The sequence below is a fragment of the Taudactylus pleione genome, unplaced genomic scaffold (genome assembly GCF_031769625.1).
Source record: "Taudactylus pleione unplaced genomic scaffold, aTauple2 ptg000079l, whole genome shotgun sequence".
Classification (NCBI taxonomy): Eukaryota; Metazoa; Chordata; class Amphibia; order Anura; family Myobatrachidae; genus Taudactylus; species Taudactylus pleione.
The window spans coordinates 1594869-1619439 of NW_028284481.1; the positions used below are offsets into that span (position 1 = coordinate 1594869).

Genomic DNA, 24571 nt, shown 5'->3' on the forward strand with positions numbered 1-24571 from the left:
TGTAGTGCCCCCAGTAGTAGTCCCTCCCTCTTGTAGTGCCCCCAGTAGTGGTTCCCCCTTTGTAGTGCCCACAGTAGTAGTAGTCCCCCCCTTTGTAGTGCCCCTGGTAGTAGTAGCCCCCCTTGTATTGCCCCCAGTAGTAGTAGTCCCCCCCTTGCAGTGCCTCCAGTAGTGGTCTCCCCCTTGTAGTGCCCGCCCCTCCCCCAGTGGACACACGTAATAAAAAAAAAAACACTTACCTCAATCCCCGCTCCCGCCGTCGCCATCCACTCCTCCGTCTGTCCTTCCCAGGCCGGGCCACTCTGCATCATTGGAGAGACGACATGACATCATGACGCCTCTCCCATTGCCCACTGCGGGAGCCGGAAGATGGAGCGGCTCCTGCAGTGGGCGCAGCAGCAGCTAATGAGAGTCTGACAGACTCTCATTGGCTGCCACTCAAAACAAACACAGGCCCTGATTCAGAGCCGGACGCTCTGACCAGAGAGCTCGCTCTGAATCAGGGCCCTCCTCCATTAAAATGGAGCGTCCTCCTGGAAGCTCGTATAGCTGTGGGTCACCACCCACAGCATATACGAGCGTCTAAAAAGATGGTTGCGATGGTCTTGACCATCGCGACCATCGGACTTGCGAGTGAAACCCTGCGGTCGGGTTTCTCAGCCACAAGCCCTGGAGTGATTTTGGCTCTATCAGAGCCAAAATCACTCCCACTGACATCACTAGTGATGTCAGTGGGGCCGGCTTCAGACGGTAGGCGTTCCCATGGGAACGCCTCCGTCTGGCAGGCACGCCCCCGGCACGCCCACCAAAGGGGGTGTGCTGTCAGTCACCATCGACAGCACGCCCCCTTTGGTGCGCACGACGGAGCTCCCTCACTCCAGATCATCCCTTGTCATTATTGCAATTAGTTCAGGGATTTTATTTCCTAAACTCCTAGCATTTGCACACATATGAATAGATCTTAAATGTTCTCTGAAAGCTCCCAAACAGCACTTGGATAATGTATATATCTATTAAATGATGAATGTTGTTATATTCACCAATCCTGACACCGATGACAAAACTGTGTGACATTTCTCTGCAAGGATAAGTACATGTGATCTCTAGTAAGTGGCACAGCAGCACAACTCGGAGCCACCTGACAGGTTAGCAGATCTTTGTTTTAGCCACGCTATAGAAACAGTTCCCGGCTAATCCTGATAGTGAGGAGTATTAAGAAGTGAGTATAGCAGCACTGTGCACAATATGCGTTTGGTCCAGCTCTCATCTCCCGCTAAGCGCGGTGCACTCAGTCCCGTTCTCACTCTCCGCTGGGCACCGCAATATGGGTAGGTGTGTAATGATGTGCTCTGTGTCTCCCATTTCTCCCCTCTCACAGGGGTTTTTTCAAAAGGCAATGATACCTATCATTGCCTTTTGAAAAAAACCCTGTGAGAGGGGAGAAATGCATCAAGGGTGTTTTTAAGCATAATATGGATTACAGAATTCCATTTTAAGCATTGCCTCTATAATTGGATTTGACTCTCACAGCCTTGGATTACTCTGGAGATTTGCTTCCCTTCATCCAGAGAAATATACACTCAGACACCTTTGTTTGTGCTGCAGTGCGGAACGGCCAGTGGGGAGCTGGTCTTGGAGACACAGAGCACGTCATTACCAGGGCCGGATTAATGGGGGGGGGGGTGACAGGGGCGGTCGTCCCTGGGCCCCCACACGTGAAGGGCCCCCACATCCATCGGGGTTAAAGTGGACCGGAGGAGACAAAACCAGTTCCGCCTCCTCAAAGCCAACCTAACCCGAGCGCCGCAGGGAGGCTCCATTTGCCAGGCGCCCGCTGTGATAGTAACCAGCGGGCGCCTGGCTCCCTCCCCGGAGCTGGAGGCTGGAGCTGACTCTTGAGCTCCATCCAGCTTCCGGCTCATGCAGTCTCTCCTGTAGTGCAGAGGAGTGGACTGAACGTGGATGGCAGCGGACGCGGGGCTTAGCTTAAGGTATGTATGAGCTTTTATTTTCTTTATTATAAGTGCAAGTGGCTTACTGGGGGCATTACTTGGGGGGAGGGGGTCATTACTCGGGGGGAGGCATTACTATTGGGGGGGCATTGCTCAGGGGGCATTACTATTGGGGGCTTTACTCGGGGGGCATAACTACTGGTGGCATTACTATTGGGGGCTCTACTACTTGAAGGCAGGGCATTACTACTGGGGCACTACTACAAAGGGAGCATTACTATTGGGGGCACTAATACAGGGGGCATGACTACTGGGGGCATTACTATTGGGGCACAACTACAGGGGTATTACCGCCGGGGGCATTTATACAGAGGGCATTATTATTGGGGACACAACCACAGGGGGCACTACTAATGGGAGTATTGCATAGGGGGCACTGCATAAGGGGCACTACTACTGGGTGTGCTGCATAAGGACACCACTACTGTGGGCTCTGCATACGGGGCACTACCACTGGGGGCACTGACACTACTGTGGGCTCTGCATACGGGGCACTACCACTGGGGGCACTGACACTACTGGGGGCTCTGCATAAGGTCCCCATTGTCCATACCCCCAGTTTGTCACATTTAATAGGGGCCCCCACATGTTTGTTGCCCAGGGGCCCCCACAGACCTTAATCCGGCCCGGTCATTACACACCTCCCCATATTGTAGGTGTCCACCCCCCAGGTGTCCGACCCCTCCCTTCCCCCCACGGCCCCCCTCCTTATCCTTAGCCTGGGTCACCTATCTTCCTTAAGTGAGCCAGACCACATGTCTGCAGTGCGGTTTTGCTGAGGCTGCCTGTGAAGGTTATCAGGGGCAGAACTCCACTTTAAAGTCTTGTTCAGTAACTGCATCAAGTTCCAAAAAAAATGCTTTTTCAGAACTTGATGATTAGTCCCGACACTTAGGGCCAGATTCAGACCCGTTCGCTAGATCCGGCCGCTGGCTCCCTGCGTATGCAAATTCAGCTAAGTGACGTCAAGACTTTGCGAGTGATCACTCTGTGTATGCAGACGCCCATTAGCGTATGGTGAGATGCCCACTAGCGCACGTCAACTCCAGGAAGTGTATTAAAACATTGGTACATCAAGGACCATCGGAAGCGATAGCAGCGCTTGTGGTTACCTCTACCCTACCGCAAGCACTGCGAGGATTTCAGTGTAAAAAAAAAAAGGCTGGTGACGTGTACTATGACGCTGCGTGTTAATTATGCACGCCTCTGAAACGGCGTTGAGACACTCAGGCATGCCTGCGTTCACACCTTCACTCTCCCGTTACTACTGTCCTGCCCCTGTTACCACCCACAAATGGCCTCTCCTGTCACTCATTACACTGGGCTGTCTTTGCAGGGTGAGCGAGCGGGTCCCGATCGCTATGAGTAGTTCGCGCACACGCACTGCGATGCAAACGCATGCGCAGATTAATGAACATCGGCAGCAGAGAGCGGACACTTGCTAGCCACCAGGTCTGGATCAGGCCCTTAGTTTTTACAAAAGTATGTGAAAATTTTAATTCACGTGCTTTCGTAAAATATAAGCGATGATGAATAGGCCCCATAATGATTCAGCCTTCTCCAGTGTGACCTGATGTTTAAATATTCACCAAGCTATCCTTGTAAAAGTTTGCAGTTGTGAAATGTCTTAAGCTTAATGATACCCCTTTTACACTTGCTCCAATATCCTGGGTTATTGCACATGAACGCAACCCAGCTTACTGTGCAGTGTGAAAGGGCCAGGTTTAAAGAAGCAGGGTCAAGACCCAGCATTTCAACCCTGGTCACAAGAAGAAAAAATTACAAGGATATTACGGTTTTGGAAAGTTCCTTTGGATAATTGCACTAGGTTTTTATTCCAATAGCAAATGTCATTTTGAATAAATAAATCCAAGGTGTAAGTGAAATGAAAACACTGCTATAATTGAGATGTAGGTAGCTCCGTTTAAAGAATAGAGGCCCTGATTCAGAGCCGGACGCTCTGACCAGAGCGCTCGCTCTGAATCAGGGCCCACCTCCATTAATATGGAGCGTCCTCCTGGACGCTCGTATAGCTGTGGGTCACCACCCACAGCATATATGAGCGTGCAAAAAGATGGTCGCGATGGTCTTGACCATCGCGACCATCGGAACTGTGAGTGAAAGCCTGCGGTTGGGTTTCTCAGCCGCAAGGCCAGGAGTGATTTTGGCTCTATCAGAGCCAAAATCACTCCCACTGACATCACTAGTGATGTCAGTGGGGCCGGCTTCAGACGGTAGGCGTTCCCTTGGGAACGCCTCCGTCTGGCAGGCAAGCCCACCAAAGGGGGCGTGCTGTCAGTCACCATCGACAGCACGCCCCCTTTGATGAGACACTCCGAGCGAAGGAAAGTCCTTCGCTCGCCGGGTCTCGCGCATGCGCACGACGGAGCTCCCTCCATCGTGCGCATGCGCAGTGGGGAACATCGACCCACTTGCAAGCGTACTGCCGCTCGCGAGTGGGTCTGAATGACCCCCAGAGACACAATGTTCCATATAAGTGTAGCAATAAAAGCAAGAATGTTGCTAAAATGGTAATGTTATTCCAGCCTCTATTAAAAAAGGAAGCTGTATAATATACCTGCCAATGATGTTATTTGGGAAGCAAAGGCAGATGGTCGGTATTAGGCTGGATGGTATATGGCAGCTGATGCAGGTGTCAGAATAAAAAAGACAATTATTTTCACCTCCGTCTTCCTACGGAGGGAACCACCAGAATGGAGTGCTATATGTGTCTCCTGGTTTCCGTTACTGTCTCCTTACAAGGAGAGTGTTAGCTGGAGGAGTCCGATGTGGATAGCGGAACACCCTATCTCCATCTCCGTTCTGTTGGGAGGAGAACAAGCAATGCTGAGGCAAGATCTAATATCAATAGCGGAGCTCCCGATCTCCTACTCCGTCCTTGAGCGGGGAGGATAAATAGTGCAAAAAGCACAAGTTGGCTACGGGTAACCAGTAAGTGCTGCGTGCTGTGTAGAATATCTCCAAAAGCTCTAATGCGTTTCTGCCCAATTGGGATTTATTCAGAGGAGAAGTATTTTCCTAACCCCTACCCTAATCCTCCTTCCCTGGTGCCTAACTCTAAACTCCCCCCCTAAGCCTAACCTCCCCGCACCCTAAACCTAACACCACCACCCCAGTGCCTAAACGTAGCCTCCCCCCAGTGCCTAAACCTAACCTCCCCCTCCCCGCACCCTAATCCTAACACTCCCTTGGTGCCTAACCCTCGCCCTAGTGCCTAACCCTAACCGGGCACCATAACCTCCCCCTAACACCCCGATACTTACCTTCGGGATACTGGTGCCAGGATCCCGACCTGTCAGGATTTCGGCAGTGGTATTCAGACCATCGGCATCCCGCATGCCGGGATGCCGACTACATCCCGCCTATAACAGTTCTCAGCAGGGTCGCATCCAAGATGGACGCATAAACAAAGTCCTGGATGCGACCCAGCACACAGATGTAAAAGCAGTATAAGTGGGATGACCCTAACTGACCGTAGGTTTAGTGTTTTAGATAATCTGAATGTCTCCAGTGAGGATATGAATACTCTATATCACTGAGATCTGTTACAACGGGATACGGTCACATTACCGGTGGCCGGGATGCCGGCTGTCGGAATCCCGACAGCGGAAGCCCAACATGGGACTAAAGTTAGGCGTCAAAATTCTGACAGGACGAATCACACCAAGCTGTATTCCTCCGCCTCTCTCTCTGACAGGACGAATCACACCAAGCTGTATTCCTCCGCCTCTCTCTCTGACAGGACGAATCACACCAAGCTGCATCCCGCCGCCTCTCTCTCTCTCTGACAGGACGAATCACAGCAAGCTGCATCCCTCCCCTCTCTCTCTAAATACAGGCAGGGTTAACAATGTGGGTTTTATTCCTTCAGATTTATCTTCCCCATATTTACCATGAACTGTGCTTCCCTTAACACTTCAACTACATATAATTCTAACCAAGGGTTACAACGCAGAACTTTCACAAACCCTACTGCCGAAGCATTACTCCACTGGTGGGGGCTTTCCCGAGGGAGCACCTTTTACCGCAGGTGGTCTATCCTTTTCTGAATTGCAGTTGTTGTAACTAATTTTTTACCTGCATTTAGGTGAGCTACGTAAATATACCTCTTCGGGAAATATCCAAATGCGGACGGGGTTTTTCCCACAGCCGTGGGGTTTTGCTATTCAATTAAGTGACTGAAAATGGGACAAGGTGATATCTGTAGAAATTACTGCGTCTTTTTCCTCGCACCTCCATAGCAAGTATGGTTATTACTAAAATCGTTAATTTTAGGAGGAATCAGCGGGACTTGCTCTAGGATCCCAGCAGCAACCCTCCTCAGCAGTGGCGTCCCTCCACTGGGTGACACCTGGTGCTGTGAGTAGAGTAGTGTGTGCTGCTTTGCAGCATGGCTGTAAAAAGGGGCGTGTTCTCCAAGTAAGGGGGCATGACCTCATGTAGGGGGCGTGTCCATGCAGCCTAACTCTCCCCCCCAATTTAGTCTTTCCAGGCGGGTCCTGGAGGTGCGGACTTCCCCCAGGGACTAGTCTATTTGCAGTGCCGGCTCCCTCATTGTGGAACACAGACATGTTCCTCTTAGCTCTGTGAGACCCTGATAAACACTCTAAGTGTTTCTAAGTAGCATACCGCTACTTATTCATGCACCACTAACCACATACAGTCACTGACTGATGATATGTATGCTCCACACAAGCTTTACTCCATGCTAAGTCTGTGAATGCATAATGGTGAGTATAGCTGTACAATCACATAACAGCTCAATAAGCCACCCTACTGGTTAAGTACTGGAATTGGGCTGTTTAGTGATATCTGCTAGCGTGTACTATTTCCCTGCCATACCATCGCCAGTAGTACATACATATTTCAACAAGCGGAGCATGTGCTGAGCTCTGATTGGAGGAACTCAGCAGGTGGTATCAGGCAAGCCCTTTGGTGAAGGAAAGTATTCCATCTCCATGCACCACAAATACCACAGATCTGGTGCTCAACTCCGTCCAACAGTGCAAAGGAAGATCAGTCCACACAAAACAAAAAAACATCAGGGTGATAGGGAGGTAGGGGACAATTCAAATGAGAGAGGCCTCAGTGATTGCAGACTTGCTTTAAACCCTCCCCTTGTTTATTTACCTAATGGGCCATGACCAAACCACACTACAGTATACTCCCCAAAGGGCATGACCATCAACACAGCCGGACCAGCCTCAGGGTTTAACCTCCTTCAGGCTTAAGTCGCCTTCTCTCAGCCATACGCACATTGCTATAACTGTAGTAACTGATTATTGGCTGAGTAAATGAATGTGGGTCCTCGGCACCTTTCTCATTAACCCATTGCTGCTATTCTTGTTCTGTACAGTATGTTGGATAAAGGTGTACGGCAACTGCGACATCACATACAGAGAGACCTTTGATGATCAGGAAGAGACTGTGATTTTACTCCGCTGTCTGAGAGATTTTAGCACTTTTTTTGCTACTTGTTATTAGAAAGTTTTGCTATTCGCAAGAGTGGCTCTATTTATCCAAGTGCAAAAGTCCTATTTCTGGTGATAGTTTTTGTTTCCACATTGCCCTACAACTGTAAGAGGCTACCGTCAGTGATAACATCACTTTCACCAGTAACAACCACAGCTGCAGGATGCATCACCGTTGCACAAAGAACTTATTTATTGTTGTGGCAGAAATTGTACCACCACGATACCTGCTCTGCGCCATCTCATAAACAGAAAACATGTTCAGTGGTGCAATAAATCATTTTACTCAGGAGGATGTATGTTTTTTTTGTTTTGTTTTGTCTTGTTTTTTTAATTAATGGGGCTATTGCCTCAACTACAAAAAATAAATATTAATTGCTGAAGTGGGATCGATATATTATACTTTTATATTATATCTACCATATATTGCAATAAGTGATGTGCGGTTCGGTTTTGCTCAAAACATTTACACACCCAAACTTAGGGGTTCCAAGTCGAATCGAGTCCCGGTTCGGATCACTTTCGGGGTTCCATGTAGAGCACTTGAAGGTGGTTATGCCAAAATCAAAACCATACCATTTAAGGGTGGTTTTGCCAAAACAAAAACATGGGGGTCCGCGCACATCTCTAAGTAGAACTCAGCAGAGCTAAACAGAGGCCTCCAGAGTGTTTTTTCTCTGTGGCAACAGTGATTATATGTGCCCCAGGGAACAGCCTGCAATGGCAATGCACCCTCCAACTTTAACGTTTTTCTTTGGAACCTGGGACTACAATGACTACAATGGTGGAGCGTTCTCGCTAGTAGATAATAAGCTCCGGGAAGCAAGGCATTCTGGAGCTTGGCCCAAGTAACTAACGGCATTAGCCATTGTATCCTATAAACTACATATTACAACATTAGAATTAACACACCTCAGGGAGAGGCCCCTATCAGAGCCCATGCATCATACTTACAGACATTCTGGTAACCTCATCTGGGAGGGGGCGGCCAGGTCGGTGCAGCAGGAGGTGTGGGGGCGGCTGAAGTGGGCATGATGGCACAATCGCGCCATCGTGGCCCAGCATGCCGCTTTATAATGCAGGGGCGGGGCTATGAAGACGCGATTCAGTGCAAATTGCATCATTGAACCCATGGACTGCCCACTTTCGCGTATGGGTGGGGGGGGTCATCGGCCATTCCGGGGGACTTGCCTACTCTTGCAGGGGGCCTGGAGTGGCACCCAATTTTCGGGAGGCTCCCTGCAGTAAAACCAAAACTCAAAAAAACTGAAAGTTTTTGGACTTTGCTCTGAGAACAAACGCCATCTTCAGATGGCGCTTGCTCTCGTAGCCATGCTCCTGATCCCTCCGCCACCGGATCCCTCCGTCGCCTTCTCACGGACTCCCCGGTGGCTATGTGCATGTGTGACCTCGGGTAGGAGGTAACCGACGGGCCAGCTGCTTTTCGGAGCAGTTGTCCCCTCAACAGAGCAATGATGAATTGCTCCGGTGTAATCTATCCCCCGCTGCGAATTGGATACTTCAGTATGCCCAACAATACTTAACCATCGGGGGCAATATGGCCTCCGATGATGAATAGGCCCCCAAGGCTTGATACGTCTCCCCAATAATGTTCTAGATTAAGGGTCTGACTCTGAGTTAGACACGATAACTGAGCATGCATCTAAGTAGCTAAAAATTCACACAGCTCACGTATCCCACGGTGTCGCATTAAGGACATACATGCCTACTTTTAAAGTCTCCTCTCCTGGAGAAGACCAGAGCGGAGATGCAGCTGACTACTTTAGGGGCTGGACTGCCACGTCATTAGGCTCAAACATGGGGAAATGTCGCAAATCATCATTGGGCAGTGGGCGGAGCTAAAATGACGCAATTCGCATAATTTTCGCATTGTCCTCTCTCTACGGACCAGCGATTACTGGTATTATCTCCACACCCTGCCCACTTCACTAGGCGGTGGATGGCATGTGGGAAAAACCGGCCAGTCTTCCGGGGTGCAGGGGACTACCAGAAAAATTGGGCATATCCCGCACCTTCCAGGAGAGTAGGGAAGTATGAGTAGTGATTCAGACGCACAGTATTGACAATGAGCACTTGGTGGTGGCTGGCAGGTGGCTATTCAGACACACGGAGAAGGTCCGTCTTATGGGCGCGTTATGGGAGTGTCGCATAACTGGTTGCAAACTCAGAAGCCTAATCACTCACATTGATGGCCGTACTCTGATGGAGATTCTGCACAGAGCATGGGTTTGGTGCAAGTTTTCATTGGTGCGACTGATGGTAACGTCTAAAGAGGCACCAAGCAGGATTGTTGCGTCTATAAATGCACAGAGTGGGCATCCCAGTCCTTGCACAGTCAGACGCACGGCTGTACACCAGGAAAAGGGCTGATACTAGCACTGGCATCAAGTCACAGACACAACTACAGCAAAAGCCACTGAAATGGTCGCAACAGTATTAGCGCGCCACTCAGCATCAGCTCCTAGTTGTGAAACACCAGACAGAGATGCCATCCTGACCCGCAGAACCAGGCACAGTAACAATCATCACCAAGGGAGAAGTTTCACGATGTTAGAATAGGAGGAATAAAACCAACTATGGTGCAGCGGGCTTTTTCCTGGCTCAGTGGTTAATGGGCCATGTTGTCTAAATGACTGGGACTAATACATAGTAAAGGTCATGTATTATGGAGCTACATACTGTATACATGTAATACAGAGTTTTATATATATATATATATATATATATATATATATACCTAACATAAGTGTTTATACCTTCCCCACGTGTCCAGCATGTGTCTCCGGCTCTCTGCTACAACAGGGCACAATGTCAGGAGGGATGTAGTGCCCTAACAGAGGAGACAGAGGGTCTCATTCAGACCCGCTCGCGAGCGCTGTACGCTCGCAAGCAGGTCGATGGTGCCCAAGTGCCCATGCGCACGACGGAGGGTGCTCCGTCGTGCACATGCGCGAGACCCGGCGAGCGATGGGGAAGCCGTCGCTCGGGGTCTCGCACCAAAGGGGGCATGCTGTCGATGGTGAGTGACAACACGCCCCCTTTGGTGGGCATGCCAGGGGCGTGGCTGCCAGACGGAGGCGTTCCCATGGGAATGCATACCGTCTGGGTCCGGCCCCACTGACATCACTAGTGATGTCAGTGGGAGTGATTTTGGCTCTGATAGAGCCAAAATCACTCCAGGGCTTGCGGTCACCGAGACCCTACCGCAGGGTCTCGTCGCAAGCCCGATGGTCGCGATGGTCTTGACCATCGCGACCATCATCATGGACGCTCGCATAAGCTGTGGGTGGTAACCCACAGCTATACGAGTGTCCAAAAGGCCGGATGGAAAAAAAAAAAACACACCCTGATTCAGAACGGGCGCTCGTTCAGAGCGAGAGTGAGGCACAAATTTGTTACTATACTTTCAAATGCAAAAAATAACATGTTGGGGTATAGACATCATTTATTACATTTCTCCCATAAAGGGTGTTCATTGCTGTAAATATATTTTGTTAAAAACTAAGCAACTTATCATAAATTCTGTTATTTTAGGAAACCCTGGGGTGAAAGCAGGAATGGAGGAATCTCCGGTAAGAACACTACATCTAAATTCAGAAAAAAACAAACTAACTATGATGTTGGCATGTATTATTATTATTATTATTAGAATTATTACTATTATTATTACTATTATTATTATTATTATTGTTATTACAATTATTATTATTATTATTAATAATAATAATAATAATAATAATAATAATAATAATAATAATAATAGTAATAATAATAGTAATAATAATAATAATAATAATAGTAATAATAATAGTAATAATTCTAATAATAATAATAATAATAATAATAATACAACAAGGGTAGCAACATTCATTTTAGCAGGACTCTGAAGCCCGGTTGGCTGGTGAGATGATGAAGGGAAGGAGACAACCTCAAAATAGGGATGGCCATCGATGGTTAGCAATCATCAATGGTTTACCACTGATGGTTGATGGTTTTGCCATCAATGGTGGAGATCCAATGGTTCTCAGCCATTGTTGCCTGATGGATTAGAGCTGTTGGGTACTTGCCTGGAGCATCCAAGGTACCCTGCTAGCCAGATGCAGGGGCATGGGTGAGGGCCCAAACTCTGCGGTGGCACAGTTCGCACACTCCTAGCTATGGCACACCTGCCATTCCTAGCAGCAGGGATGCCCATCGATGAGTGCAAACCATCAATGGTCCCCCATCAAGCGTTTCATGCCATTAATGTTAATCAGCAATGGCACCCTAGATGGTTAACCCACCGATGACCATCCCTAATTCTGAAATTGTTGTCATAAACAATGGGTAAAGGCTGATTGGTTGCTATAGGCAACTTCTCTACTTGTTCACTCTTTTCACTGGTCTATACATCTCCATCTTTATGCCCTATCACATGGACGCACGCATGCACGCACACATACGTAATTTTTTGGGCAGAATATAACCTAGATTGTGGTTAGAAATTGGAGCACCCAGAAGGCAGCGCTATCCTGTAGTCCTGCGTCATCTGATTTCCAGGTAATTTTAAGGGAATTTGATACTGAAATATTAGATTTTTTTTAAAGAAAACTCTAAATATTATGGAAAACATTTTATTTGTATGAGCCACTAAAGTTACTAGAGCTATGTCAGTCAATACAGTATATAATCATCATTAATACAAGTATGATAAATATGCCTTCATTACCCTTTAATATAACAAAGCCATTCAATAAATAAATATTTGTTTGTGTGGAGTAAATTTAGTTCTTTAGAGATGATATATTATTTTCAACCCAATTAGCTGGATATACTGGTTGTGGCTGTTTACCCCAGGACAAGATGCTAAATGGATAAATGCCGTGCTTGATCATTTTATATGTTCGTCCATTATGAATAAGCAAACTCTACCCACTTGTGTCACATGACTCATTATAAGTGTTGTGCATTCAAATGGTGAATGCAAAAATGCAAGACGCAATCTCCTCCCTCTAATTTGCATATTGTGGCCACTGGTACCAGGTATCAGATTCCAATTTATTAAGACTAATTCCCGGGAACAGTTAGACCAGATCACACGTCTGTGAGGTAACATACAAACAGTTGACATTATTTATTAAAAAAAAAAAAAATTAACTATGCAGGAGGAAGAAACTCATTCAGGCCAATCTAGTAATGTCTGTAAATATCAATGTATCCCCATTCCATATACAGAATTCAGTCATATGCAGAGGACCGTACAAAGAGGAGAGAAAGCAGACTCTTTTTTTATGGGGCACTCTTATTGATTTGTATGATTCAGCTAAAATATAACCTTTATTAATGTATTAGTTAAAACGATCGTCTTCCATTTACCTTAGCCGGGACCAGCCGACACGGGAACCAGCCCTGCAGACACTGCGACTTATTAGACGGTGATATGCATTTGTTCCAATACCTACACCCACTAAACGAGCATTAATGTCATGTGATACCGAGAGCTCGGAGAGTCCTATCTCAATTAGAGCACTCATTAGCATGTGTGGTCTGATGTTTTATATTCTGACATTATGTTTATATCTACGAGCATGCTGAGATTAGATCAGATGTCATGAGAGTGGAGGCTGCTATTTCCTTTTTCCTTTATTCACTTACTAATAATATTGTGGCAATTGATATACGGACAGTAGTTGAAAGATTTTAACAGTGTTGCACAAACACATGCTTTCTCTGTATACATTGATACATATGACACAGGTACTCAGAGATCTAACACCGCAGCTCATGTTTATAATGGATATATGGATGTGCTAATTGTGTTACTATAAACAGGATTTAATCCTATGATAATATACTGAGAACACTAGTTATTCAGTTACCAGCAAAAGTGGTACATGTCGCAAGTATAAAAAGTCACAGGGTATATTTAATGAATGTGATAAACCGGGTTGGAACTATGGGCCTGATTCAGAGCCGGACGCAATTAGCGCTCGCTCGTCCAGAAAATAGGGGTGGCTATTCAAATGAACCGTTCGCTCTTTGCGGTCTGTTCACGCCTCTAGGTCTGAACGAGCGTACAAAACTTGCGGTCGTTTTTTGGGAAACTACGCCCCCTGGCCGCTCGCATCCTACGTCATGTCCGCTATTTGTTAGATTAATCGAGTACATCGACCAGGGTATGAGCTGCTCGCTATTCTTGGCGTTGGTTTTTGCTACCACAATTTTGCGAGCAGTTCTGGCTATAAAATAACCCAGTGACGTGGTCAATGACGCTGCTGTTTTAAATATGCACACCCATAAAACGCCCGTTTTGACCTTTAAGCACGCCTGCGATCGGATCTCCACTCCCCGTTTTCAAGCACCTTCCCCTGTTACCACCCACATACGCCTCTGTCTGTCACTCAAAATAGCAGGCATTCGCTATTTTGCGAGCACATGAATTTCGGCCGCACTGACTGGTTCGCGCATGCGTATAACGATCCGTACGCATGCGCAGTTGGGCAAACATCGCTCAGAGCGAACGAGCTGCCGCTTACGAGTGGCTCTGAATCAGGCCCTATGTGTCCATTACATGGTTTTGTGATGTGATATAAATCAGACCTGCTCTGTCGGCCTATATGATTTAGTGCTGAACTGAAGGGTTTTGCACTAAAGGTTTTTTCTTTTGAGTTTTTTTATTTTGCAATTAATACGCAATTTATTACATGTGGGTGCATTTATGTGGAACTCAAAATTCGCAGTTGCTTGCATGTCCTACCTACTGTATATATTTGATGATTACCGTGTTTCCCTGATAATAAGACCTACCCTGAAAAATAAGCCCTACCCTTACTTTTGAAACCCGGTCCAAAATAAGCCCTACCCCGAAAATAAGACCAAACAAAATCCAATTTTGAGCTGGGAACGCCTCAGAGGCCAGCGTTCCCAGTCATGCAGTGCGCGGGTGACGTCATGCTGTCACCCGCGCGCTGAGGATACTGCGCGGCTGCGCCTGCTGGATTGTGTTAGATCCAGTCAGCGCGCAAGTGTGAGGGACATCCCGGACGTCAGCGAGTCAGGTAATTACCGTACTGGTGGGTGGGGGATCAATTACAGAGGGGCTTGCAATAAGGGACACTGCTACAGGGGGGGGCCTGCATAAGCGGCACTTCTACAGGGGGGCCTGCATAAGCGGCACTTCTACAGGGGGGCCTGCATAAGCGGCACTTCTACAGGGGGGACCTGCATAAGCGGCACTTCTACAGGGGGGCCTGCATAAGCGGCACTTCTACAGGGGGGCCTGCATAAGGGACACTGCTACAGGGGGGGGGGCTGCATAAGGGACACTGCTACAGGGGGAGGGGGGCTGCATAAGGGGCACTGCAACAGGGGGGCTACATATGGGGCACTTCTACAAGGGGGCCTGCATAAGGGGCACTTCTACCGTACAAGGGAGGCTGCATAAGGGACACTGCTACGGGGGGGGGGGCTACATATGGGGCACTTCTACAAGGGGTCTGCATAAGGGGCACTGCTGTCAATCTTAATTAAAATAAGACCTACCCCGAAAATAAGCCCTATGGTGTTTTTTTTAACAAAAAAAAAAATAAGACAGTGTCTTATTATCGGGGAAACACGGTAGTAGGAGTGGCAGAATTGGGGAGCCACATTATTTATGAGAGAAACGAAACTCATATCAAGTTATATTTGCGGATCTGATGTTTTTTGAATAAACAATGTTGCTGTGTATACCCCGAGCATAATTATTAACATAGTTTGTCTAATTAATTTTTTGACTCATTCATTTTAACTAATACATTAATAAAGGTTATATTTTAGCTGAATCATACAAATCAATAAGAGGGCCCCATAACACAAGAGTCTGCTTTCTCTCCTCTTTGTACGAAGTTTGTGTATTCTGACTCAGAGGGAGCACCACCAACTCTTCATTTAATACAGGTTTTCTGTATATGGAATACTTTGAGTTGGTTTTTGTGTAACAAATTTTTATGTGCCAATTATAGGCTCATCTGTATAGACCAATATATTTTTTCTAGTGCGGATTCAGGCCCTCATTCAGAGCCATACGCTCTGAGCAGAGCGCACGCTCTGAATGAGGGCCGGCCTCCATGAAAATGGAGCATCCTCCTGGACGCTCGTATAGCTGTGGGTCACCACCCACAGGCTATACAAGCGTGCAGTTTGATGGCCGCGATGGTCTTGACCATCGCGACCATCGAAACTGCGAGCCAGAGCCTGCGGTTGAGGTTTTCAACTCAAGGCTCCGGAGTGATTTTGGCTCTATCAGAGCCAAAATCACTCCCACTGACATCACTAGTGATGTCAGTGGGCCGGCTTCTGACGGGAGGCGTTCCCGTGGGAACGCCCCCGTCAGGGAGGCACGCCCCCGGCATGCCCCCTTTGATCAGACACAACGAGCGAAGGACTTTCCTTCGCTCGTCGCGTCTGGCGCATGCGCACGACGGAGCTCCCTCCGTCGTGCGCATGCTCAGTCCAGAACATCGACCCACTTGCGAGCGGACAGCCGCTCGCGAGTGGGTCTGAATCAGGCCCTCAATTCCTTGTTGTTGTGTGATATATATGCAGAGGAGCGCTCAGACCCATCTCCATGTTTGCCTCCCCACCCAGCCTACCCCTGAGCGTTAATAATAATATGCAATGTATTTATTCTATCAGTGTGTGTGCGTGTGCATTTTTTTTAAACCCTATTAACATCCAAAGTCTTATTTATTTTTTGTACTCAAAGATATACAAATATTAGCAAAAGTCTCTGTCTCTCAGCTATAGCGTAATAAGATAAGAGGACAAACAGAAGCTCTATTTGGTAAATGTCAAATTTAAGGTGAATTTAATGCACGTATTGACCCATACATAATAACACTGTAAGTGTTTGGGTACAAAGGTCGCTGTGCGGTTATGCTCCATTATTACTTTGGGTTCATTAAACTCATATTATCTTCAACAGAGATTCCTGTTGCCGTGTAATAATAATAACATGAAGAGATCTGATATAGCCCCAACATCAGGTGAGTTCACCTATGGTGTCACATACCATAAATAAGTGGTAAGTTGGGGGGGGGGGGGATCCACTCCTCGATTACCGCCTCTTCTAAGACTTCATTTACTGAAATCTAAGCTTAACTGCTGTTCTCCATGATGTATTGTTGTAGCCAACACATAAGACTCAGCTCTTTCTGATAAGTCTTCTATTCTATGTATAGAAAGGACATACAATAAAGGGTTTAAGTTTACTAATATGATATATATGGAAAATAAAATATAATATTATAGAAAATGTTTTCTTGTTTTTCTTGGTATTAGCCAAGACTAGTTCAAATGTTACTATGCAATTCGGCAGATTATCGGCAGATGGGGGTGATAATTGCATAGTATTTGGCCGTGACTGATCAGCGATGATCGGACAGTTGGGCATGAGAAATCTTTCAACATGCCTGACTAATCCGATCATCGGTCGCCCGCATCTGGCAGTGTATGCGTCACCAGATTCAACATTTCCCCTGTTCTTTCACAGGAGAGGAAAGCAGATATTGGGGGCCATGCTCTGTGACTTATCTAAGAGTGTATGGCCACAATATCTGATGGTTTATTAACTTATTATCAGATAAAATGTCTGTCGGTCTGAGCCCAACATACTTGTATCCAGCTTGTAGCAATGCTGCAATTTGTCCACTAGGGGTGCTCTTATAACCCTAATTGTAGCCTATCCCTTTGATTGCAATTTAACCCTAAGCCTAACTGCAGCCTAACCCTAACTGCAACCTAACTCTAACCCTAACTGCAGCTAACCATAACGGAAGCCTAACTCTACTTGGAGCCTAACCTTAATCGTAATTCCAACCTAACCCTAACTGCAGTTTAACCCTATTTGCAACTGTAGCCTAACCCTAATCCTAATTGCAACCTAACCCTAATTTTAGATTAACCATAAGCCTAATTGTAGCCTACCCATAAGGTGCCTACACACTTGGCGATGTGCTCACGATCCAACATTGTGTCCGATTTCCCCTTGAACTCTCCCCAGCAGCTCCCCGGCAGACGTGGGCACGATTTGGTGTTAAAAACTGCCCGATGTGACAAACGATCTATCGTGCCTCCTAACTATTCCAGTGCGTCGTGACTGAGATTGTCAGATCTGCCCTACAGCACGGCAGATCTGAAGATATGATGTACAACCTGCGGGGATGCGCATTGGCATCGTGAGTGGACACTCACTGTTTGGGCATATTTTACACAATTTGTCATCATGATGCATCGGAATCGGGCAAATCGTGTAAAATATCGATAAGTGTGTAGGCATCTTAAACCTAAATGCAGCCTAACCCTATCCCAAATTGCAACCTTACCTAACCCAAATTATAGCCTATTACTAACTGCAACCTAACCCATCCTATCTGTAGCCTAACCGTAACCCTAATTGTATCTATTCTTAACCCTAACTGTAATTGCAATCTAACCCTAAGCCAAACTGCAGCCTAACCCTAATTTCAACCTAACTCTAACCCTAACTGCAGCCTAACCATAACGGCAGACTAACCCTACTTATAGAATAACCTTAATCGTAATTCCAACCTAACCCTAACTGCAGTCTAACCCTAATTGCAGCTGCAGCCTAACCCTAAACCTATTTGCAACTTAACCCTAATTGTAGAATAACCATAAGCCTAATTGTAGCCTACCCTAAACCTAAATGCAGCCTAACCCTAACCCAAATTGCAACCATACCTAACCCTAATTATAGCCTATCCCTAACTGCAGCCTAACCCTAATCTGAACTGCAGCCAAACCCTAACTGGAGCCTAACCCTAATTGCAACCTAACCCTTACTGCAACCTAACTCTAACCCTAATTGTGTCCTAACCCTAGCTGCAACCTAACGCTAACCCTAATTGTGTCCTTACCCTAACTGCAACCTAACTCTAACCCTAATTGCGTCCTAACCCTAACTGCAACCTAACTCTAATGCTATTTGCAGCCTAACCCTAATTGCAGGTTAACCCTAACCATAATTGCAATCTGACACTAAGCTTAACTGCATTTTAACTCTAACCCTAACTGCAAGCTAATCCTAATGCAACCTAGCAGTAAGCCTAACTCTAATTGCATATGTTAACATTGTGACTGTCTACATTCGCAGTGTTGACATTTTTGAACATGTCAACATTATGTCAGCGTCGACATTGTAGATGCAGTGGTATTATCTGTCAAATCCTAACATGTCGACAGCCTGACTGGAACTCAACTGCATTGAAAAAATGGTGTATACTGTATTATATAAGGGCCAACACTACACAAGTGATGTAAAGAGGGTAATCTCGCCACAGGGATCTGTGTTCTATTCTCTGAGGGCTTTTCACCCAGTTACCATGCATCTAAATCACATAAAAACGGGAAAAAAAGCAACATTAAGTCAATGTGCCGTGATGCTGGCGACGCACATATACAGATTTGGTCGGCAAATTAGATCTTTTTTTGCACAGAATCCGGCAAATTAAAGGAGTTATATGAATATAAAATGGTGGTAGAGGGAGTTTCTCTATGCGCAAAGCTGCCTATTTGTAGGAACTAGGGCCCTCATTCAGAGCCGTACGCTCTGAGCAGAGCGCACGCTCTGAATGAGGGCCGGGCTCCATTTTCATGGAGCGTCCTCCTGGACGCTCGTATAGCTGTGGGTCACCACCCACAGGCTATACGAGCGTGCTTTGTGATGGCCGCGATGGTCGAGACCATCGCGACCATCGAAATTGCGAGCCGGAGCCTGCGGTTGAGGTTTTCAACCGCAAGCTCCGGAGTGATTTTGGCTCTATCAGAGCCAAAATCACTCCCACTGACATCACTAGTGATGTCAGTGGGCCGGCTTCTGACGGGAGGCGTTCCCGTGGGAACGCCCCTGTCAGGGAGGCACGCCCCCGGCACGCCCACCAAAGGGGGCGTGCTGTCAATCAACATTGACAGCACGCCCCCTTTGATCGGACACAACGAGCGAAGGACTTTCCTTCGCTCGTCGCGTCTGGCGCATGCGCACGACGGAGCTCCCTCCGTCGTGCGCATGCTCAGTCCATAACATCGACCCACTTGCGAGCGGACAGCCGCTAGCGAGTGGGTCTGAATCAGACCCTAGATTTCACAGAACAGTCATCACCATACCCGAATAAACAAATGCAAAGAATGTAAGTATTGTGAAAACAATTCCCACACAGATGGCGCTGTGTTGGTGCAAGCAATAATAGATAAAAAAGTTCAAATCTTCCCTTATTCACTTGATGTTGTTCTTCTGTTATTCCTTTTCTTATATTTAGTGATAGGTCACTCCGTTCCAATATAGATAATATGAAAAATGAAAAAAACAAGGTCCCATGTGTAGTAATTTCTTAAACACGGAAATCCAGTAAATTATTGATGAGACTATATTTTTCAAATATAGGCGTACCCACTCACAGTGAAACGCCTCTATATGTGAACATCAAGGTTTCGTTAGAGTCCCGGTTCAATCTCACACTTATGCCACCACCATGTATCTTAGGGTAGGATCAGGTGTACCTCACTCACATTAAAACGAGGAAGTCACCAGTGTGTAATGGCTTCTTTTAATGAAGGTGAAAGTTCACTCCCAGGATAAATGTGCATACCCCACTCACAATTTTCTACAAGTTTTCTTTCACATAAAGGTATCTTTGCCAATATACACACAGTTGCGTCCATATATTCATATGTTCAGTGTATATCAAACCGGAAAAAGTGAATATAATATCCCTCAATAGTGTCTAGACCAGGCAAGTAAAAATCCACAGCATCCAATTAGTGTAAAGTTCAACGCGTTTCAGCCCGGTCCTGGGCCTTTATCAAGACATCTCATGTCTTGATAAAGGCCCAGGACTGGGCTGAAACGCGTTGACACTAATTGGATGCTGTGGATTTTTACTTGCCTGGTCTAACAAAACCTGGTGACTCTAACAAAAACCTTGATGTTCACATATAGAGGCGTTTCACTGTGAGTGGGTACGCCCATATTTGAAAAATATAGTCTCATCAATAATTTACTGGATTTCCGTGTTTAAGAAATTACTACACATGGGACCTTGTTTTTTTCTCTTTTCATATTATCTATATTGGAACGGAGTGACCTATCACTAAATATAAGAATAACAGAAGAACAACATCAAGTGAATAAGGGAAGATTTGAACTTTAATATTTATTATTTCTTGCACCAACACAGCGCCATCATTGTTTTCATAATACTTACATTCTTTAAAGGAGTCATATGGCCTCCAGTGAAATAGTAATTGAACAAATGACTCCATTAATGACAGTGTTTGATTACCTGTTCACTATCAGCCGTGACGCCACCTGCATTAATCCGAGCATCTCCTCATCTATTGCAGCACATGCGTTGAATCCACAGGACATTAAAGTCATCTCCTCTCTCCGAAGTTTAAAAATTGTAAGTAGCAGAAAATCTAATGACGTTATTCTGCAGAGACAATGACACGGTTACCGATATTAGGCGTGAATGTGAGGTGGCATCACAGAGGAAGGGGACAGGTCCAGGATACACTATAACAGCGATAAGGACGGATTTGTAGCAGGATCGGGGGTTGATCGGATGGGGAAACTGAAGATAAATGAGCATAATTTTATGGCAATGGGAAGTGTGGAAGCACAGAGGGAGAGATAAATGGTGCCGATAACTTAAGCTGGATACACACTTAGCGATTTATTTTAATGATTTTGGCTGATTCTGACAGATTGGAACGACAAATCATTCAAATCGTGCAGTGTGTACCCAGTGTGTGCTACCGTGGGGTCGTCAGCCTCATCGTAGGGTCGGCCCTACATGCAGCTCAGCCTGATGATACGGCTGACAACCCTGCGGCAGGGACCGATATATCGGTCGGTCAGGGAACCAGAACCTCTAATGTGTTCCGGCTGCCCGATATATCGGTCTCTTGCCAGCTTTAAGGTGCATACACACGGAACGATCTGTACCACCAACAACTTGAAAGATATCTTTCAAAGATATCGTTCATAGATATCATTCATAGATCATTCATAGGGCCTAATTCAGACGCATGCGCACGACGGAGGGAGTTCGGAGGGAGTTCCCATGGGAACGCCTACCGTCTGGGGCCGGCCCCACTCTGATAGAGCCAAAAGCACTCCGGGCTTGCGGCAGACGAGACCCTACCGCAAGGGTCTCCTCACAAGCCTGATAGTCGCGATGGTCTTGACCATCGCGACCATCTTTTTGGCCTCTGGCATAAGCTGTGGGTGGTCACCCACAGCTGTGCGAGCGGCCAGGAGGCCGCTCCAATGTTAGGTAGGACGGCCCTGATTCAGAGCAAGCACTCTTGTCAGAGTGTCCGGCTCTGAATCAGGCCCATAGATCGTTCAAAGATCTTTCAAAGATATCTGTCAGTGAGTCATCCTGCCACATCTCTGAACAGGGAAATTTGACGATATCGTCCAAGTTGGTCTGCATGTACGGACGATGAAAGATATCTTTATCGTCCATGTGGGATATCGTTATCGTTCATATCGTTCAGGAAAATCGTCCCGTGTGTACCCAGCTTTAGATGCATAGAAGACAGTATGGATGAGACAGGAAAGAGGATGGATGATAGAAGGGAGATGAGTGGGAATAATGATCCCGCATGGTCCAATACATGAAAACAGAGATGGGTGGGGGCATGGATTGGATGGCGACACCAGAGAGAGGGGACGGGGAAAACCAAAGCGCTCATTTACAAAACACAGCCCACATACAACTGTGCACACAACATACTGTATTGTGCCCGATTCTGAGGCAGGCGCATTTTGCGGCCTCCTTTCCAAACGGCGGCGGTAGCCTACTTACTGGCGTATGCTAGTGTGAGAGAAACCATCCACGTGTGCAGAACATCCATGCGTCTGCATGTGGAAGGCTGTCCCACCTGTTCGCACTTGTGATCTCCGCAGAGCCGCCAAGGCACACTGCGGGCTCAGGTGCTAGATGAGGGTCGTGGATAAACTCAGGAGCGTGGTCACTCCCATTTGTTAAAACTTGTAGTTAAAAAAATACCATGTGCACTGAGGGGGGGGGAACATAACTAGACCTCCATGTACTGTATGTATGGGTGTATAGCAACTATGGCTGTACCTACATCCATCTAAAGGACAGCTCTCTCTAGCCATGAGTGCTTGGAGAGTAAGAGCACTGTAATGTCACCCGGCCTTCGGGGCAGATAACCGGTCCCCCAATTTCATAGGGGGCCTGGTGATGAAATGTTACGCCTCTGCATTTGTGCCTGTGCCTCTGCGTAGTTTTACTCATGGATAAAAGTGCACACACTGGGTCTCATTCAGACCCAGTCGCAAGTGCTGAGCGCTCGCAACCAGGTCGATGTTAAGGCCCTGCGCACGCGCAGCGACTGCACTGCGCGTGCGCAAGCCACGGAGCGAGAGATAAATTCTCTCGCTCCGAGCTCACTACAAAAGGGGCGGCTGTCGATGGTGTTCGACAGCTCGGCCCATTTTGTAGGCGGGGCGGAGGGGTGGCTACACAAACTGAGGCATTCCCGACGGAACGCCTGCCGTTTTGTGGGCGGCCGCACTGACATCAGCAGTGATGTCAGTGGGGAGCTTCCTGCTCGATCAGTGCAGGAAGCTCCCTGGGGCTTGCGGTTGCCGAGACCCAACCTTAGGGTCTCGTCGCAAGCCCAGACGGTCGCGATGGTCTTGACCATCGCGACCATCACCCTGATCGGTCGCTAAAGCTGTGGGTGGTAACCCACAGCTTAGGTAGCGACCAGGAGGCCGCACTTTAAAAATCAAGCGGCTACCCTCATTCAGAGAGAGCGCTCGCTTCTTGAGAGCGCCTCTAAATGAGGGCCACTGACTCTGGATGGAAGGGCTGCTGATTAATATATAACTGTTATTTATGCTCCACAGAAATCCAGCACAAATGGGCACCGCGGGAATCTTTTTGCAGGGTAAGTTCAAAATTGTACTGAGATCTGGTGATATTTATCCTGTCACAGTTTCCTCAAACATGACCTGGGCACTGTCAGTCTGTGCCATGTGGTGTAATTACTCTAATGACCGATAGGCAGCCTGCCAACTGATTTGTTTCCTTATTGCCGTTGTATTTATTTATTACTAGCCTGGAAGAGACTCTCCTGGGAGTGAGTCGGTTCACCGAGTCATGTGAGTGCCAATTCTCCTTCCTGTGTGATTGTATAACGTGTGTAACAGACACTTTATATCCTGGCAATAGCAAATGCATTAACATTATAATGATATTTTACTTATAACGTACCATTCCTCAGTGCTGTACAATACCAGGGGCCATGTAATAAATATATAACACACAGTGACATATTACAAACAGTGCTGTCACTTTTGTCTTGTAAAACTGATTTGATAAATCTCCCTCTCAATGAGCACTATTTTACTTGCGGATACCCACAAAGATTTTGTATCCCCCCAATGTATTGTGGAGGGAGGGACCCTCTATTTCCGACAGTAGCTGCAGCCCCCATGGGTTTCTATGGGTGATGTGACGCTATCGGATTTACCCGCAGCTAACAACATCTGAAGATGGGCTACACTTCGTAAACATGACCACGCCCAGATCGCATTGCAAATGCGATTATTGAGAACCAGGCCCCCCCCAAAGCTTAGTACATATCCCCCTGTATGTGCTGGAAAAACAGTAAATCACATGGAAAATAACACGCGTGTTTTCCATGTACTTTTCATGTGCTGCACTTTTACCAGGACATTCCGTTGTGCGTTCTTTTAAGAGAAATTGGGGACGGGATGTACTAAACATCGCATCCGTATTGGGTACATACCGTGGTAGAATATCGCAAAGGACAGTTCTCCTAATGACAGCTGCCCTTTGCGATTCCCTTGGATAGAGGGATTTCTGGGTTTAACACCCAGATGTTCCTCTGGCGTTCTTCTGCGCAAGCGCAGATGGACGCGGGGCGCTGAGGGAGATGGGAGGGATCTGAATGGATCTCACTAAGGGGGAGCGTCCCAAATAGGAGTCCATAGGCTTCTATTCG

General features: G+C 47.0%; 1 protein-coding gene across 1 annotated transcript in view; it reads left to right on the forward strand.

Moving 5' to 3' along the window:
• LOC148532315 (phospholipase B1, membrane-associated-like) overlaps positions 1-24571 on the forward strand; it is a 177854-nt gene that overhangs the window by 6336 nt on the left and 146947 nt on the right. The window contains exons 2-3 of the mRNA XM_088467995.1: positions 11060-11097; positions 16470-16530. Of these exons, the coding sequence (XP_088324121.1) occupies positions 11060-11097; positions 16470-16530 (99 nt within the window). The remainder of the gene's footprint in view (positions 1-11059; positions 11098-16469; positions 16531-24571) is intronic.